Source organism: Phyllobates terribilis, unplaced genomic scaffold (genome assembly GCF_046119375.1).
Source record: "Phyllobates terribilis strain yellow unplaced genomic scaffold, ASM4611937v1 Scaffold_8__6_contigs__length_399053987, whole genome shotgun sequence".
Classification (NCBI taxonomy): domain Eukaryota; kingdom Metazoa; phylum Chordata; class Amphibia; order Anura; family Dendrobatidae; genus Phyllobates; species Phyllobates terribilis.
The window spans coordinates 17,253,769-17,272,696 of record NW_027362768.1 but is presented as its reverse complement, the minus strand read 5'-3'; the positions used below and the strand labels follow the sequence as shown (position 1 = coordinate 17,272,696).

At 44.1% G+C, this 18,928-nt stretch overlaps 1 protein-coding gene across 1 annotated transcript in view; it reads right to left on the bottom strand.

Moving 5' to 3' along the window:
* Window positions 1-18,928, bottom strand: part of COL11A1 (collagen type XI alpha 1 chain) — a 253,934-nt gene that overhangs the window by 32,272 nt on the left and 202,734 nt on the right. The window contains exons 44-46 of the mRNA XM_073642853.1: window positions 18,703-18,756; window positions 17,540-17,593; window positions 16,005-16,112 (exon numbers count right to left, since the gene is read on the bottom strand). Coding sequence (XP_073498954.1) covers window positions 16,005-16,112; window positions 17,540-17,593; window positions 18,703-18,756 — 216 coding nt within the window. The remainder of the gene's footprint in view (window positions 1-16,004; window positions 16,113-17,539; window positions 17,594-18,702; window positions 18,757-18,928) is intronic.

Sequence of the window (18,928 nt, the reverse complement as noted above, 5' to 3'; positions counted from 1 at the left end):
ATTTGTCTGCTTGATGAGCCATTGGCAGACACCTATTTATATGTTTAGTCAGTCCAAGAACAATAAATATAGAGTATGTATGACAAAGTCACATACACGTTCGGAACCTAAAGTAATAATGAGGTAAAATACTGTTGTAACGACTTGAACATTTATATATATACACTGCTCAAAAAATAAAGGGAACACTCAAATAACACATACTAGATCTGAATGAATGAAATATTCTCATTGAATACTTTGCTCTGTACAAAGTTGAATGTGCTGACAACAGAATCACACAAAAATCATCAATGGAAATCAAATCTATTAACCATTGGAGGCCTGGATTTGGAGTCACCCCCAAAATTAAAGTGGAAAAACACACTACAGGCTGATCCAACTTTGATGTAATGTCCTTAAAATAAGTCAAAATGAGGTTCAGTATTGTGTGTGGCCTCCATGTGCCTGTATGACCTCCCTACAACCTCCCTACAACGCCTGGGCATGCTCCTGATGAGGTTGCGGATGGTCTCCTGTGGGATCTCCTCCCAGACCTGGACTAAAGCATCCGTCAACTCCTGGACAGTCTGTGGTGTGGTTGGTGGATGGAGCGAGACATGATGTCCCAGATGTGCTCAATTCAGGTCTGGGGAACGGGCGGGCCAATCCATAGCTTCAATGCCTTCATCTTGCAGGAACTGTTGACACACTCCAGCCACATGAGGTCTGGCATTGTCCTGTATTAGGAGGAACCAAAGGCCAACCGCACCAGCATATGGTCTCACAAGGGGTCTGAGGATCTCATCTCGGTACCTAATGGCAGTCAGGCTACCTCTGGTGAGAACATGGAGGGCTGTGCGGCCCTCCAAAGAAATGCCACCCCACACCATTACTGACCCACTGCCAAACCGGTCATGCTGAAGGATGTTGCAGGCAGCAGATCGCTCTCCACGGCGTCTCCAGACTCTGTCACTTCTGTCACATGTGCTCAGTGTGAACCTGCTTTCATCTGTGAAGAGCACAGGGCGCCAGTGGCGATTTTACCAATCCTGGTGTTCTGTGGCAAATGCCAAGCATCCTGCACGGTGCTGGGCTGTGAGCACAACCCCCATCTGTGGATGTCGGGCCCTCATACCACCCTCATGGAGTCGGTTTCTGCAGACACATGCACATTTGTGGCCTGCTGGAAGTCATTTTGAAGGGCTCTGGCAGTGCTCCTCCTGTTCCTCCTTGCACAAAGGCGGAGGTAGCGGTCCTGCTGCTGGGTTGTTGCCCTCCTTTGGCCCCCTCCACATCTCCTGGTGTAGTGGCCTGTCTCCTGGTAGTGCCTCCAGCCTCTGGACACTATGCTGACAGACACAGCAAACCTTCTTGTCACAGCTCGCATTGATGTGCCATCCTGGATGAGCTGCACTACTTGAGCAACTTCTGTGGGTTGTAGAGTCCGTCTGAGTCTACCACGAGTGTGAAAGCACAACCAACATTCAAAAGTGACCAAAACATCAGCCAGAAAGCATTGGTACTGAGATGTGGTCTGTGGTCCCCACCTGCAGAACCACTCCTTTATTGAGTGGGTCTTGATAATTGCCAATAATTTCCATCTATTGTCTATTCCATTTGTACAACAGCATTTGAAATTGATTGTCAATCAGTGTTGCTTCCTAAGTGAACAGTTTGATTTCACAGAAGTTTGATTTACTTGGAGTTATATTCTGTTGTTTAAGTGTTCCCTTTATTTTTTTGAGTAGTGTATACACTGTGTGCAGAACTATTAGGCAAGTTGTATTTTAGAGGATTATTTTTATTATTGATCAACAACTATGTTCTCAATCAACCCAAAAGACTCATAAATATCCAAGCTTAATATTTTTGGAAGTTGGATTGGGTTTTTTTTAGATTTGGCTATCTTAGGAGGATATCTGTTTGTGCAGGTAACTATTACTGTGCAGAATTATTAGGCAACATAATAAAAACCAAATATAATCCCATCTCACTTCTTTATTTTCACCAGGAAAGACAATGTCAGTGCACAAAATTTAGAAATAAACATTTCTAACATACAAAAACAAAAAAAATTAGTAATCAATATAGCCACCTTTCTTTATGATGACACTCAACAGCCTTCCATCCATAGATTCTGTCAGTTGCTTGATCTGTTTTCGATCAACATTGCGTGCAGCAGCCACCACAGCCTCCCAGACACTGTTCCGAGAGGTGTACTGTTTTCCCTCCCTGTAGATCTCACATTTTAGGATGGACCACAGGTTCTCTATGAGGTTCAGATCAGGTGAACAAGGGGGCCATGCCATTATTTTTTCTTCTTTTAGACCTTTAATGGCCAGCCACGCTGTGGAGTAGTTGGATGCATGTGATGGAGCATTGTCCTGCATGAAAATCATGTTTTTCTTGAACGGTACCGACTTCTTCCTGTACAACTGCTTGAAGAAGTTGTCTTCCAGAAACTGGCAGTAGATCTGGGAGTTGAGCTTCACTCCATCCACAACCCGAAAAGGTCCCACAAGTTCATCTTTGATGATACCAGCCCATACCAGTACCCCACCTCCACCTTGCTGGCGTCTGAGTCGGAGTGGAGCTCTCTGCCCTTTACCGATCCAGCCTCTGGCCCAACCATCTGGCCCATCAAGAGTCACTCTCATTTCATCAGTCCATAAAACCTTTGAAAAATCAGTCTTAATATATTTCTTGGCCCATTCTTGACGTTCTATCTTATGTTTCTTGTTCAAATGTGGTCGTTTTTCAGCCTTCCTTACCTTGGCCATGTCCCTGAGTATCGCACACCTTGTGCTTTTTGATACTCCAGTAACGTTGCAGCTCTGAAATAAGGCAAAACTGGTGGTGAATGGCATCTTGGCAGCTTCACGCTTGATTTTCCTCAATTCATGGGCAGTTATTTTGCGCCTCTTTTGGCCAACGCGCTTCTTGCGACCCTGTTGGCTATTGGCCATGAAACGCTTGATTGTTTGGTGATCACACTTCAAAAGTTTGGAAATTTCAAGACTGCTGCATCACTCTGCAAGACATCTCACAATTTTGGACTTTTCAGAGCCCGTCAAATCTCTCTTCTGACCCATTTTGCCAAAGGAAAGGAAGTTGCCTAATAATTAAGCACACTTTATATAGGGTGTTGATGTCATTAGTCATCACCCCTCCTCATTACAGAGATGCACATCACCAGATTTACGTAATTGGTAGTTGGCTCTCAAGCCTATGCAGCTCGGAGTGGGACAACATGTATAAAAAGTACCATGTGATCAAAATACTAATTTGCCTAATAATTCTGCACACAGTGTGTATATATATATATATATATATATATATATATATATATATATATATACACAGTACAGACCAAAAGTTTGGACACACCTTCTCATTTAAAGATTTTTCTGTATTTTCATGACTATGAAAATTGTACATTCACACTGAAGGCATCAAAACTATGGATTAACACATGTGGAATTATATACTTAACAAAAAATTGTGAAATAAATGAAAATATGTCTTTTATTCTAGGTTCTTCAAAATAGCCACCTTTTGCTTTGATGACTGCTTTGCACACTCTTGGCATTCTCTTATGTATATATTCATGGAAGGACACAATCTATCTATATGGATGTAAATGTATATAAAAATGTGGGCATCCCTGGTCAAAATTGAAAATTACAAAATGAAAAAATGTCCGAAGCCAAAGTTTGGGCACTCTTGGAGATTTGTGTGCTCAGATAACTTTGACCAAGGTTTCAGACCTTATTTAGCCTGTTTAGGGTTATGGCTTGTTCACTATCATCGTTAGGAAAGGCCAGGTGATGCAAGTTTCCCAGCTTTATAAAAACCCAGCCTCCTCTAATCTTGTGCCAAAGAACAGCAGCCATGGGTTCTTCTAAGCAGCTGCCTAGCACTCTGAAAATGAAAATGGTGACAGCTCACAAAGCTGGAGAAGGCTATAAGAAGATAGCAAAGTGTTTTCAAGTTGCCCTTTCCTCAGTTCGAAATGTAATTAAGAAATGGCAGGAACCGGAACAGTGGAGGTCAAGTGTCATCTTTAACTTTAGGCCATTTAGAGATCATTTCACCTTGAACTTGTTTAACTGTTCGCCATAAAAGTAACTTTGACCAGGGGTGGCCAAACTTTTACATGGCACAATATATATCATTTTTTTGTTTTTCCAGAAAGATATATCCAGAACAACAGGTCAACACTGTCTAAATGAGTGCAAAACTACCTTAAGTAAAGTGGGAAAGCTTCCTATCAAAGTTATAAAAATCCAAAAAAGGAGGCAGTACAACAAAAATAGTGAAAAAGTATGGTTCCTTTATTCACTAACATCAGCACTTTTTTATATTTGTATTTACTGTATTTGTATATATTGTATAGTCCAAAAAATGGCGGCACAATATAATATATATTATAAACCTCTGAAGTGGACTTGCATCCTAGACTGTGACATTGCTGCCTCTATTTTCCTGAGATTATGTATATATATAAATATATATATATATATATCTATATATATATATATATATACAGTTGAAGCCAGAAGTTTACATACACTATATAAAAAGACACATATGCATGTTTTTCTCAATATCGGACATGAAATCAAAATAAACCTTTCCCGTTTTAGGTCAATTGGGGTTACCATAATTTTTAATATTTGCCAAATGCCAGAATAATGAGAGAGAGAATGTTTTAATTTCATTAGTATTTGGTATCATTGCTCTTAAACTCAATTACTTGGGTCAAACGTTTGGGATATCCTTCCACAAGCTTTTCACAATAGTTGGTCGGAATTTGGGCCCATTCCTCCTGACAAAACTGGTGTAACTGATCCAGGTTTGTAGGTCGCCTTCCTCGCACCTGCCTTTTCAGCTTTGCCCATAAATTTTCAATAGGATTGAGATCAGGGCTTTGTGATGGCCACTCCAAAACAATGATTTTGTTATCCTTAAACCACTTTTTGGCAGTGTGCTTCGGGTCATTGTCCATTTGGAAGACCCATTTCCGCCCAAGCTTTAACTTCCTGGCTGATGTCTTGAGTTGTTGCTTCAGTATTGCCACATAATTTTCTTTTCTCATGATGCCATCTATTTTGTGAAGTGCACCAGTCCCTCCTGCAGAAAAACAACCCCACATGATTCTGCCACCCCCGTGTTTCACAGTTGGGATGGTGTTCTTAGTCTTCCAAGAGTCTCCCTTTTTCCTCCAAATATAACGATGGTCATTATGCCCAAAAAGTGTTGATATGCACATGTCAGACCAAAGCACATTCATCTCTGGGACACAGAACTCGTCTCATTCCTGAGCGGTATGATGGCTGGACATTCCCATCTTGTTTGTACTTGCGTATAGTTGTTTGTACAGATGAACGAGGCACCTTCAGGTATCTTGAAATTGCACCCAAGAATGAGCCAGACTTGTGCAAGTCCACAATTCTCTTCTTGATATCTTGGCTGATTTCTTTAAACTTTCCCATGACGCTACACAAAGAAGCAGTGTGTTTCAGGTGTGCATTAAAATACATCCACAGGTGTGTCTCTAATTAACTCAGATGTTGCCAAAACAACTGTCAGAATCTTCCAAACACATGACATCATCATATGGGCAGTCCAGAATTGTTTAAAGGCATTGTAATCTTAGTGTATGTAAACTTTTGACTTTTTCTCTCTCTCTCATTATTCTGGCATTTGGCAAATATTAAAAATTATGGTAATCCTAATTGACCTAAAACGGGAAAGGTTTATTGTGATTTCATGTCAAATATTGAGAAAAACATGCATATGTGTCTTTTTATATAGTGTATGTGAACTTCTGGTTTCAACTGTGTAAATGTAGCACCCCGAGGGCTCGGTTGCTACAGAGGTATTGCATCTCATCCAGATGTGCGATATCTCACTTCCAGGTAAGGATGGAGTGTGGATCAGGACCCTGATACCTGCATGCATTACATCACATTTCCGGGGGACAGGGCGACCGATATGCTCCAAGTAGAGCACGACAGTCCCTGTCCCTGGCTGGAGTGGGGGGAGGGAACACCGAGGAAGGGGGAACCCTATAGTGCATAGGAGGGAGAGAGCAGTTCCTGGGTGCACCTAGAGGGAGGTATAAAAGGGGGGCACCATCTTAGAGAAGGGAGTTCGGTTGAGTTCAGACAGAGAGAAGAGGGAGCAGGAGGTGGGAGCAGAGGCTCTGCATGGACTCTGCTCCGCAGGCAGGCCCAAGAGAGAGACCGGGGCATGGAGGAGGAAGAAGGAAGAAAGAAGAGTGGAGGAGGCTCCAGGAACAAGGAACGAAGGGACCCCAGGGATGTGGACCGGCGAGTCGCCACCGCATGCCCGAATCTACCTGCGTAGAAGGGTCAGGCCAAAGGGGGAGACCGGTCCCCGAAACTAGTGGAGGCGGGGAACTACCCTCAGCTAGAAACCGGAGGCTGTGACATTTCACGTGGCGCAGCCCCTCGCTACACCCACTAGGAAGGCACCATATAGGGTCAGGGAAACTGGCGCCATGGTTTACCAGAGAGGGCCCGAGGCAGCTGGACAGAAGGGAGGTCACTGGCGGGGTATGACAGGCCTGAGAAAGGACACACAAAGGGGGTCCTGTGAAACGCTCCAAAGTTATCTGGGAGTAGGCCGAGCCCCTCACCTGGTGAGCACAGTGTGATGAGGGACGTTATGACCAGCTGTAGTAACGTGGATAAAGAACTGTGAGTAAATACCCTGGACTGCATTACAGGACTCTGTGTCGTTACTGCTGCTCCTGCGCACCATCACCCCCAACATCCACACTTGCTGCCCTGAGGCTACACTCCTCCTGTGGGGAGTTATACTATCCCCTGATTCACTCCCAACACCAGCCTCAGCGGTCTGCCCTGCAGCGGCGGTTCATTCTGACCGCAATCCACGGGTGGCGTAGTCGGACATTCGGTATAGAGACCGCCATTTGAGTTGACCACCCTGAGCCACGGGACTGGGTCCCCGCCACACGAGGACTACAACCCCCAGCATCCGAAACGGGTGCGGTTCCGGGTATCCCCACACACGCGCGGCCCAGGGGGCGCGTCATATATATATAGATATATAGATATATATACATAGTATATATATATAGTCATGGAAAAACAAAAAGACAGAGGCAACACAAGCAAAAGTGCAGGGATAGATGCCAGCCCACAGGTTGAAAATTACCAACCTATATACAAACACGTCCTCAAGAAATATGATAAAATCAGAGCAATAAATATACAGGTTAACATAGGCCTCATGTAAACCTTTTATATCAAGTGAGTGTGAAGTGGCGAGCTGCATGCTGCGCTTCTACAATATTTAGCTATCAATCCTTCAACTCTAGTTCTACTAAGGGATACAAATGCCATGTTGGCCGCAGGATGTTGGCGGCTGTAAACGGATGATGAAAATTGTACGCAGCAGTTGTAGTGCGAGCATGGTTAATAATTTATGTCCTGCTGGGCCAGACTGATGATATGTGAAGCTGCTACTGGCAATACAGAAAGGAACATCATTCATTTTCTCTCTGTCGCTACCAGCACGAAATTATATTTAAAAATGTAAATGTACATTGCGCAGAAAATGAAGTTTATCTTCATCACAGAGTCAAAATTACATTTGTAAGATGTGCTTAAGAATGAGACAGTATATTGCCAAACACAGAAACCTATCACTGCCTTAAAGCTGGGGATTCTTAGGCCCAAATCAGTGTACAATCTAAAACGTCAGGGGACATGGATATTGTAAGTATATATAAATTTACAATACTTGAAAGCTGTAAGTGAAATTTAGATTTTAGGAAATATTTAGATTTTTAATAGTGGGTACAGGCATTGCAGTCGCACTCAGGCCTTGGAGCCTAGGAGACGACATAAGGTCCCTTTGGCCCATATGAGAAGACACAAATGTTTTAGTTGGTCACCCTTCATGATCATAAGCTTCATGATATTCCACCAAGATTCCTCCATGAAAATGATATAGAGGTATTGGCAGATAAGCGGCTGCCAAATATCTTTGTAGCTGCTTATTTCCAATTTGAAAACCAGACTTCAATCCGATGGATAGGTTTTTCTGCTGGGCCCATAGATAGGACAAGATTTTGTTATGGACAATCAGGCCATGTTCACATGATTGAAATTTCACACAGACTGATATCTGTCAAATTTGCTTCCATTTTTTTTTTCATTTTAATGGGACTTCATTCTGTGGCTTATACTGTGATGACATTTTTACACGTGGATTTAAAATGTGCATTATAGAAAAAATAATTGCTATATCAATTCTTGAGGCAGATTCTGCACGGAAGCCATGGTGGGTAGTCACGTCTGGATTAGCCTTATTTTACGTGGCTATTCAGCATGTGAATCCGAGCTAGTAGTGCAAACTGCAAACCTGTTGTCACGGGTGTGTTGCCACGAAGATCGTCACGAGTACACAGCCTGACTTCTCGCAGCTGACTTGTTGGTGCTTTGTGTTTTCTCGGCAGTGTAGGAGTTAATTCTCTCTCTCTCTGGGCTAGCTGAGGTCCAGCCTCGCCCAGCTGCAATCAATGCTTCTTTAGTGAGACTCCTTTATATTCCTGCAGGTCTGTTTGGGAGGTGTCGGTGAAAGCTTTTCATTCAGACTTACAGAGCGGATCGTGGTGTTTGGAGTTGCTGAGATAAGTGTATTTGGAAGTGTGTTTTCCCTTTCCTCGCTTTATCATTTATCTCCTTTCCCGTTGGTGTTCCCTCTGTTGTAGTTGTTTAGAAGTTGTATGCAAGGTGGTTTTGGTTTTTCCCTTGTACTGTCTCGTTCGTCTAAATACTGTGTGTGGGCATATTATTTCTGGTTCCCTATTGTTGTGATCGGGGTCCTTCTCAGGACTAGATTACTTAGGTGCAGGGATCCTCAGAAGGTAGGGGTTACGCTGGCGGCCTGGACCTCTGTACCTTTAACAGTACCTCCAGGATGAGGGATTAGTCAGGGCCCCAGCTTAGGGTCAGCTTAGGCCCCCTACCTCCAGTATTCTGTGACAGTGTGACATTTTCACCGACCATCTTAGTTTTTCTCCAGCTACCATGGATCCAGTAGCCGGTCTAGCTCGGCAGTTGCAGAGTTTGTCCATGGGGCTGGCGGACGTTAGGTCCAAGGTTTTGCATCCTCTGGAGCAAGCCGGACCAGAACCTAAAGTAGCTCTCCCTGACAGGTTCACTGGGGGGCGGGACAAGTTTTTTGTTTTCCGGGAGGCATGCAAATTGTACTTTCGGCTGCGGCCTCGGTCATCGGGCAGTGAAGAACAAAGGGTGGGAATTGTCATCTCGCTCCTACAAGGGGACCCACAATCTTGGGCGTTCTCTCTTCCCCCAAGCTCCCCGGTTCTCCAGTCAGTGGATAGGTTTTTCGCTGCTCTGGGACTCGTATATGATGACCCAGATCGGATCTCCCTTGCTGAGTCTAAGTTATGTAGGATTCAGCAGGGAGATCGTCCGGCGGAGGAATTCTGTTCGGAGTTCCGTAGGTGGGCCACGGACACCCAGTGGAATGACCCGGCTCTTAGGAGCCAGTTTTGTCATGGTTTATCCGACAAATTACAGGATGTGTTGGCACAGTATGACTCTCCCGCGTCACTGGAAGCCGCTATGGCCCTTGCTATTCGCGTTGACAGACGGCTTCGGGAGAGGTGCGGGATAACTCTACCCCCTGTAATGTCTCCACCTCCTACAAGGTCCCCTCATATGGTGGTTCCCCTGGTCAGTCCGGAGGAGCCTATGCAATTAGGAGGGACATCATTTCGGGGAAGGGGACCGGTGGTGCGCCATAAGACAGGAAGGTGTTTTCTCTGCGGGAAAAAGGGACATTTTATTGGGGGGTGTCCATCCCGTCCCTTGCAGAGTAAAGAGTCGTCGAAAAAACTGTTGATCCCAGGTTGTGTGGTGGACGGCAATCTGGGAGTAGGTATTTCGTCCCTAGGTTCGTCTCAGTTTCTCGTACCGGCGGAGGTGGTGGTGGGTACGAGAACTGAGAGGATATCTGTTCTTCTGGATAGTGGGGCCGGGGCTAATCTGGTTGATGCTCGGTTTGCCCGGGTTCAAGGTATGCGATTGAGTGAGTTGGCTAAACCCATCCCCATATTCTCGATCGATGCCAGACCTCTCGGTCAGGGAAGTTTTTTGCAAGCTGTGCATGGCGTAAAACTTCAAGTGGGGGCAATACATAAAGAACTGTTGTCTTGCTACGTGTTGGAGGGTCTTCCCACTCCTATAGTGTTGGGCCTTCCTTGGTTAGCTAAGCATAACCCGGTTATTAATTGGCAAACCAGAGAGATAAGCCAATGGAGTAAATTCTGTAATAAAAACTGCATGAACACGGTCATCGGTGCGGTTACTCCTTGGGTCTTACCTCCATTTCTGGCGGACTTTGAGGATGTATTCTCGGAGAATGGGTGTCAGGAACTACCTCCTCATCGCGTGTATGACTGTTCTGTAAAACTGCTCCCTGAGGCCAAGTTACCTAAAGCTAGGTTGTATAACCTTTCTGGTCCTGAGAGGCAGGCCATGAAGGATTATATTTCTGAAAGTCTGGCTAAGGGGCATATTAGACCTTCATCTTCTCCGGTGGCCGCGGGGTTCTTCTTTGTTAAGAAGAAAGATGGAGGCCTACGCCCTTGCCTGGATTTCCGTGAACTTAATCGGATTACGGTCCGAGATCCGTATCCGCTCCCACTTATTCCCGATCTCTTTAATCAGATCGTGGGCGCCAAATGGTTCTCTAAGTTGGATCTCAGGGGGGCGTACAATCTGATTAGGATGAAGGAGGGGGATGAGTGGAAGACGGCTTTTAACACTCCGGAGGGGCATTATGAGAACCTTGTCATGCCATTCGGTCTGACTAATGCCCCGGCGGTGTTTCAACACTTTGTTAATGATATTTTTCGCCACCTGGTGGGACAGTTTGTTGTCATATATCTGGATGATATCTTAATTTACTCGCCGGATCTGGTGTCTCATCAGGAGCACGTTAGACAGGTGTTACAGATCTTGCGGGATAATAAACTGTATGCCAAGTGGGAAAAGTGTGTGTTCGCCGTACAGGAACTCCAGTTTTTAGGCTTCCTGGTTTCAGCGTCCGGTTTTCGTATGGACCCTGGGAAAGTGCGGGCAGTTCTTGAGTGGGATCGGCCGGAGAATCTTAAGGCACTACAACGTTTCCTGGGGTTTGCTAACTATTACCGGAAGTTCATTCGTAATTTCTCGTCCATGGTTAAGCCTCTCACAGACATGACTAAAAAGGGGACGGATTTTTCTAGGTGGTCTGACAAGGCTTGTCAAGCATTCTCCTCCTTGAAAAAATGTTTTGCCTCGGCACCCATACTCATTCAACCTGATGCGTCTCAGCCATTCTTTGTAGAGGTAGACGCTTCCGAGGTAGGGGTGGGAGCAGTATTGTCACAGGGTTCGTCCCCTGGTAAGTGGCATCCGTGCGCCTTTTTCTCTAAAAAATTGTCGTCCGCTGAGAGGAATTACGATGTCGGCAATAGGGAACTCTTGGCCATTAAGTTAGCTTTTGAGGAGTGGCGCCATTTTTTGGAGGGGGCAGTTCATCCGGTCACCGTCATCACCGATCACAAGAACCTGCTATATCTGGAGTCCGCTAAACGTCTGAATCCCAGACAAGCTAGGTGGTCATTGTTTTTTACCAGGTTTAATTTCGTCGTTACATATCGTCCTGGGTCTAAAAATGTAAAGGCGGATGCCTTATCTCGTAGTTTCCCTGGGGCCGGGAATACGGACGACCCGATTCCTATTCTTCAGGAGGGGGTGGTGGTTTCGGCAGTATGCTCTGAGCTGGAGGAGGAGATATTGGAGGCTCAGGGAGACGCCCCTGTTGGACCTCCGGGGAGACTGTTCGTTCCAGATCAGTTGCGACAAAAGGTGATCGAGGCACACCATAACTCAGTTTTTGCAGGACACCCGGGGAGTAAAGCAACTGTGGATCTCCTCTCGCGTCGGTTTTGGTGGCCTAACTTACATAAAGAGGTGGTAACTTTTGTCGCGTCCTGTGGGGTTTGTGCGCGCTCTAAGACCTCACATACCCGTCCGTCTGGGGCCCTCTTACCTTTGAAGATCCCGGAGCGTCCTTGGACTCATCTGTCTATGGACTTTATTACTGACCTCCCTCCGTCTTCGGGTAAAACGGTCATACTCGTTGTAGTGGACAGGTTCAGCAAGATGGCACATTTTATCGCTCTTCCGGCTCTCCCTAATGCTAAAACTCTTGCGCAGGTGTTCATTGGGGAGATTGTGAGGCTTCACGGGGTACCCTCCGAGGTGGTGTCTGATCGGGGGTCTCTGTTTGTGTCCAAGTTCTGGAAGGCGTTTTGTGCACGGCGGGGGATGCATTTGTCATTCTCGTCGGCTTTTCATCCTCAGACCAATGGTCAGACGGAACGTATGAACCAGAGCTTGGAGACATATCTTCGGTGTTTTGTGTCAGAGAACCAGGAGGACTGGGCTTCTTTCCTACCTCTGGCAGAGTTTGCTCTCAATAATAGGCGGAGCGAGTCCACTGGTAAGTCCCCGTTTTTTGGGGCATATGGTTTTCACCCCCAGTTTTGTACTTTCAGTAGGGGGGGCTCTTCGGGGGTTCCGGAGGAGGAACGATTTTCCTCATCTCTCGCTTCAGTATGGAGAGGGGTGCTGAAGAATCTGAATACTATGGGGAACCGATACAAACGTATGGCTGATAGGAGGAGAGTGTCTGGTCCGGACCTAAGTGTGAACGATCAGGTATGGTTGTCTACCAGGAATATTAAACTTAAGGTTCCCTCCTGGAAACTGGGTCCCAGGTTCATCGGGCCGTACAGAATCAGTTCTGTTATTAATCCGGTGGCATTCCGTCTTGACCTCCCCCCTACGTTTAAAATTCACAACGTGTTTCACAGATCATTGCTTAAGAGGTATGTGGCGCCGGTGGTACCGTCACCTTTAGCTCCCCCTCCTGTGGTTGTCAATGGTAACTTGGAGTTCCAGGTATCGAGGGTCATTGATTCACGCTTTAATCGCCGGTCCCTTCAGTACTTGGTTCATTGGAAGGGGTATGGTCCTGAGGAGAGGATGTGGGTTCCTGCGTCGGATATTAACGCAGACCGATTAGTTCGGGCCTTCCACACGACTCACCCGGATAAACCTGGCCCTGAGTGTCCAGAGGCCCCTCGTAGAAGGGGGGGTACTGTCACGGGTGTGTTGCCACGAAGATCGTCACGAGTACACAGCCTGACTTCTCGCAGCTGACTTGTTGGTGCTTTGTGTTTTCTCGGCAGTGTAGGAGTTAATTCTCTCTCTCTCTGGGCTAGCTGAGGTCCAGCCTCGCCCAGCTGCAATCAATGCTTCTTTAGTGAGACTCCTTTATATTCCTGCAGGTCTGTTTGGGAGGTGTCGGTGAAAGCTTTTCATTCAGACTTACAGAGCGGATCGTGGTGTTTGGAGTTGCTGAGATAAGTGTATTTGGAAGTGTGTTTTCCCTTTCCTCGCTTTATCATTTATCTCCTTTCCCGTTGGTGTTCCCTCTGTTGTAGTTGTTTAGAAGTTGTATGCAAGGTGGTTTTGGTTTTTCCCTTGTACTGTCTCGTTCGTCTAAATACTGTGTGTGGGCATATTATTTCTGGTTCCCTATTGTTGTGATCGGGGTCCTTCTCAGGACTAGATTACTTAGGTGCAGGGATCCTCAGAAGGTAGGGGTTACGCTGGCGGCCTGGACCTCTGTACCTTTAACAGTACCTCCAGGATGAGGGATTAGTCAGGGCCCCAGCTTAGGGTCAGCTTAGGCCCCCTACCTCCAGTATTCTGTGACAGTGTGACACCTGTGCAACAAAGTCTTGGATTTCTACCTTGGAGGTTTTGTTTTTAAATTAGTGTTGGATTTTTTTACAATCTGAAATCCTTTTAGTGCCTAGCTGTTATAGTGGATATCAATGGAAGGAAAGCTCCCAGGTGAGTATCTTTTTATTTTCCAAAAAATCAGGACTAAATAAATGATTTTGTTTAATTTAGCTACACTTTATGTTTGTTCAAGGACCTTTGCCAACTTGGTAAATTTGCTGGAAGTTCTTGCCCAAAAGAGTGGATTGTCACCACTCTTTTGCAGACCAGAGCACTTTCTTCCACATGCTAGCCAAGTCGCCTACATGACATCTGAAAGAAGGTGCTCTGGTCAGAATAGACAAAAGTAGAACATTTTAGGTTAAATGCAAAACGCTATGTGTGATGGAAAACTAACTCAGCACATCACCCTTACAACACTATCCCCACTGTCAAACATGTTGGTAGCAGTATCATGCTGAGGAGATGCTTTTCTTCAGCAGGGACAGGGAAGCTGGTCAGAGTTGATGGGAAGATGGATGGAGATAAATACAGTGTAATCTTAGAGGAAAACCTGTTAGAGGCTGCAAAAAAGTTGATACTGGGGTGTGGGTTCACCTTCCAGCAGGACAATGACACTAGACATACTGCCAGAGCTACAATGGAATGGTTTAGATCAAAGCATATTCATGTGTTTGAATAGACCAGTCGAAGTCCAGACCTAAATCCCATTGAGAATCTGTGGCAAGACTTGAAAATTTCTGTTCACATACACTCTCCATCCAATCTCACTGAGCTAGAGCTAATTTGCAAAGAAGAATGGGCAAAAATGTCAGCCTATAGGCTTGTAGAGACATACCCCAAAAGACCTGCAGCAGTAATTACAGTGAAAGGTGGTCCTTCAAAGTATTGACTCGGGGGGCTGAATACAAATGCACGTCACAATTTGTCAGACTAATATTTTTAAAAGTATTTAGAAAAACATGTACCATTTCCTTTACATTTCATAAATACTTGCTACTTAGTGTTGGCATACGACATAAAATCCCAATAGAATACATTTAAGTTTGTGGGTGTAATGTGAAAAAATGTAGAAAAGTTCATGGGGTATGAATACTTTTCAAGGCACTGTAACTAAATGATTCAGTAGATAATCTCTAAATGTAATGTAATGTAACAAGAAGCTTTCACATTATATACAAAAAGGTATCACTTCTGCCCTCTAACTCTCTGCCAAGGCAGTCTGATTTGTTGGCAACCCCATTCACCCTGACCTCTAGGCACAGGCCTGTCCCTACGTACGCTCCTGAATATACAGAACACTGTGTGCATTTTTCCATCTTGAGCAGTGAGCAGCATATATAATCAGATATATAGAAACTGAGATTTATTTTGCTATGCTAAGAGCATTGCAGAAATGTATTCTGTGTTTCATAGTGATCATCTTAGAGAGTACATCTGCGCGCAGTACACCTCCCTGATAAATGAGCCACTGATAGAGGAGAGCTATCTTCTGCACGTTCCCTCTCCCGGATTTGTAACATCAGTAACTCTCTGCACTCTCTGCTTGGAGCACAGTGGCACATGAATAATCCCTGCCAGCTGGCATAGTACTGATTACTGAGCTGATGGCCCATTTATTCAGTCTGCCAAGACTGCTGACAGAGGCACAGCCAGACTGATGCCCACAGATCTGGACTGTGCCATCTCGTCGTGCACACATTTCATCTGCTAAGGGCATGGAGCACCTCCTGTGTCCCTGTAATATCTTCATCAGATGCCAAAAATGCCAGCACTCATTCATTGCTAATGAATATATACATAAACATTCACGCTGCTCTCTGTTTGCTGAGCAGATTGTCTGGATACTAGGGGGCATAGTATTTATTCCAATAGAGGGGGCATCCTCTGAATACTCTGCAGTGCGGCACGTGTCCATCTTAATATATAGTGTTAGTATTTAATTTTAATTTTTCCTATAAAATATTATATAATTGCATTTCGACAAGAGATTTCAGGACAGTGGATAAGGTAAAAGTTAATGGAGGACACATTATAAGTAAGACCATATATTAATACCAGAGTGAATTAATGGATATGGCATGACGTTGGGCTTGGAGGATAACAGTGGAAATGTCTGCAGCCATCAATACTCACTTGAAGACCAATTGGACCAGGGGGGCCTGGGAATCCACGAGCACCTTCATCACCCTTTTGCCCGAACATTCCCTGTTGACCTCTTGGACCAGGTTCTCCATCAGATCCCTGTAAAAATGAGGATTATACAAGTCTTATCAGAAATATCAAGAAACCAACAAGTATTAAACGGCGCTAAATGTAACCTATTGGAAATGGAAAACTACTACTGTAGGTCTCCTATAGTCATACTTTCATCACAGGGCGGCGTGGACTATGGAGTGATAATTTCAAGAACCATATGTGTGTTCAGTCATCAGTTATCCATGAGACACAAAATCCCATGCCTGACATTAGTTTTAGTGTATGCATCCTCAATTTTATATCCTATTATAGAAGCAATCCAGTAAACAGGTACATCCACAAGTAATAATCCCCAGAAGACATGTTATCTTCCATAATATGCCATTAAAAGAACTGAACATAATAGAAGCTCTGAGAATGTGAATACTACGACTAGTTATTTCATCCCTTGTAGACCTAAGGTTGCACTCTCCAGCTATGCCCAGAGTTTCCACACTTTCATATGATCTAAGTACAGAGATAAGTCCAATACTCCTTGTTATGCTCACTTCTATGTCTACTGTGTGATAAGAGGATTTTTCTACTGTACATCATCATAGATAGCGTTTCTTTACTGTTAGAGGAGTTATAACATGGAACTCTTCCATCGTGAATATTCTCTTCATTCAAAAATTTTCAAAAGGTTTTTGACAACTTTCTTGTGATCTATAGTACTATAAATTATAGAGGTTTTTTATCGATGGACTATCCTTAGGCCACGTTCACATATTCAGCATTTGGTCACTATTTTGCATCAATATTTGTAAGTCAAACCAGGAGTGGGTTTAGAATACATAAGTGGTGACATGCTTTTATTATATTTTACCTCTGACTATTCCACTCTTTATTTTGGCTTACAAAATGCTGATGTAAAATACTGACCAAAAGCCTGAATGTGTGAATGTGGCCTAAAGATAGACCAACAAACTCTGATCTGTGTTGCTCGATAACCGGCACCCCAGCCTATCAGCTGTTAAAGGCGGCGATCAGAAGTTCTTGGGTGCCCCCGGAACATAGCAGCTCCATTAAAAACTATAGTGGCCGCAGCCGGGTACTGCAGATCCAGCCTCTATTCATAGAGTTCAGGCATTATCCAAGAACTCCTGTCCACCCATAGTAATAGCTGACGTGGATGGGGTGTTGCAACAGATGAGATATTGATGGCGTGCCCTAAGGAAAACATAGTGGCTAACCCCTCTAAGGGTATTATATTACTGGAGCTGACCATCTAATCTAGATAATTATTCTAATTATTTATGCTCATTATAGCATTCACATCTTATGTGCATTTCTTGATATTTTTACCCAGGGATATAACACATAACATGCCATGGAGAAATAGACTGGTAATGTGCTATATTCCACAAATCCTCAGTTCTATCAAAATATCATTTTTTCCTCACTTTCTGAAACATCAGGATTAAATTACTTACAGCTGGACCTGGAGCTCCAACTGGGCCTTGCAAACCGGCTGGTCCAGGAGGACCCTAGAAACAGGGAAAGAAAAATAAATGTTATGAGAGTCAATTAATTTACACCCTAGAGTGGTCAAGAAGATATTGCCCAGAGGGCTCCATATTTGCTTGGTTACCTGCAGAAAATAACAATCTACTTAAAACAGATTTTACAAGCGTGTTGCGTTTTTAGCTGTAGCTAAAATAAAATTTAGTTTGCTGGACGCTTTCACACAAATATGGATTTTAATATAAAAAATACATTTTTATGTAAAGCTGGTCTCACAAATCTATGTTTCGCAGTCCATTAGGAACTGGCTGTGGGTCTCTTGATGCAAACTCGACAGCTTCATAGGCATATCTGAGACCATTGAATTTGGGTCAGGAGACCCGCAGCCGGTCGGTACAACATGGTCCATACTCGAAACTAAGATTTGTGAATCAAGCCTTATGGATATAAGCGTTGAGGTAAGGTCAGAGGGAAGACATGCTGTCGTGTTAATATTTTGTGTCTCTTAGGGTCAGAAAAGTAGCTTTGAAACAAAAAAATAAAAACGTATAAACTTAAAATTGTTAAATATTGGAACCATCAACCTCAATTACTAAACTGAGAAGTGTGAGGTTATAGATCTGGAAAATCATTGACAGTCTTTTTGTGTTAATTTGCAGTTTGGAGAGTGATAGACCATTAGGTCAGGTTCAGATGAGCATATTTTACATACGTGGCCTGTCCATGTTAAAATTGGCGACCACATATACCACATGTTATTGAACAGGGCAGTTCAAAAATCGCTGCATGCACTGTAATGATCAATTTTTCAGTTCAGACTCGCCTATTATACTCAATGGGTGTGTAAAAAAATGGATGCCAAATGGACACAATCAGCAAAGCATCTGTTTTATTACAGATCCATTGAAATTACTAAGAGAAAACTGTATTTGGTCTTGTAAATGTCTTCATCTATTGAGATTTAAAAACAGATGCCAGATGGATAGATAGATAACATGCAGACATACGGATGACATGCGGATGGAACACGGATGACAAATCCGATGACAAATTGTCCGTTTTTACTGGATCAAAAACTGCTGAGTTTTCATACTCTCGTCTGGACCCAAGTGAAGCAGATTTGCACACTCACCTGCTCGCCTTTATCTCCCTTGCCTCCCTTTTGACCAGGTTCTCCTATTTCACCCTATTAAAAAAAAGAAACAAGAAAGAACAGTAAATTATTCAAGGGATTCCCAGCAGCTTGTGCGAATGTCACATTACTGGGACGGAGCCGGCATTGTGCGTATTGATTACTCTTCATATTCTGACAGCTTAATCCTAGCATTGATTAGCATGGCACTTGCTGGGATTTGCAG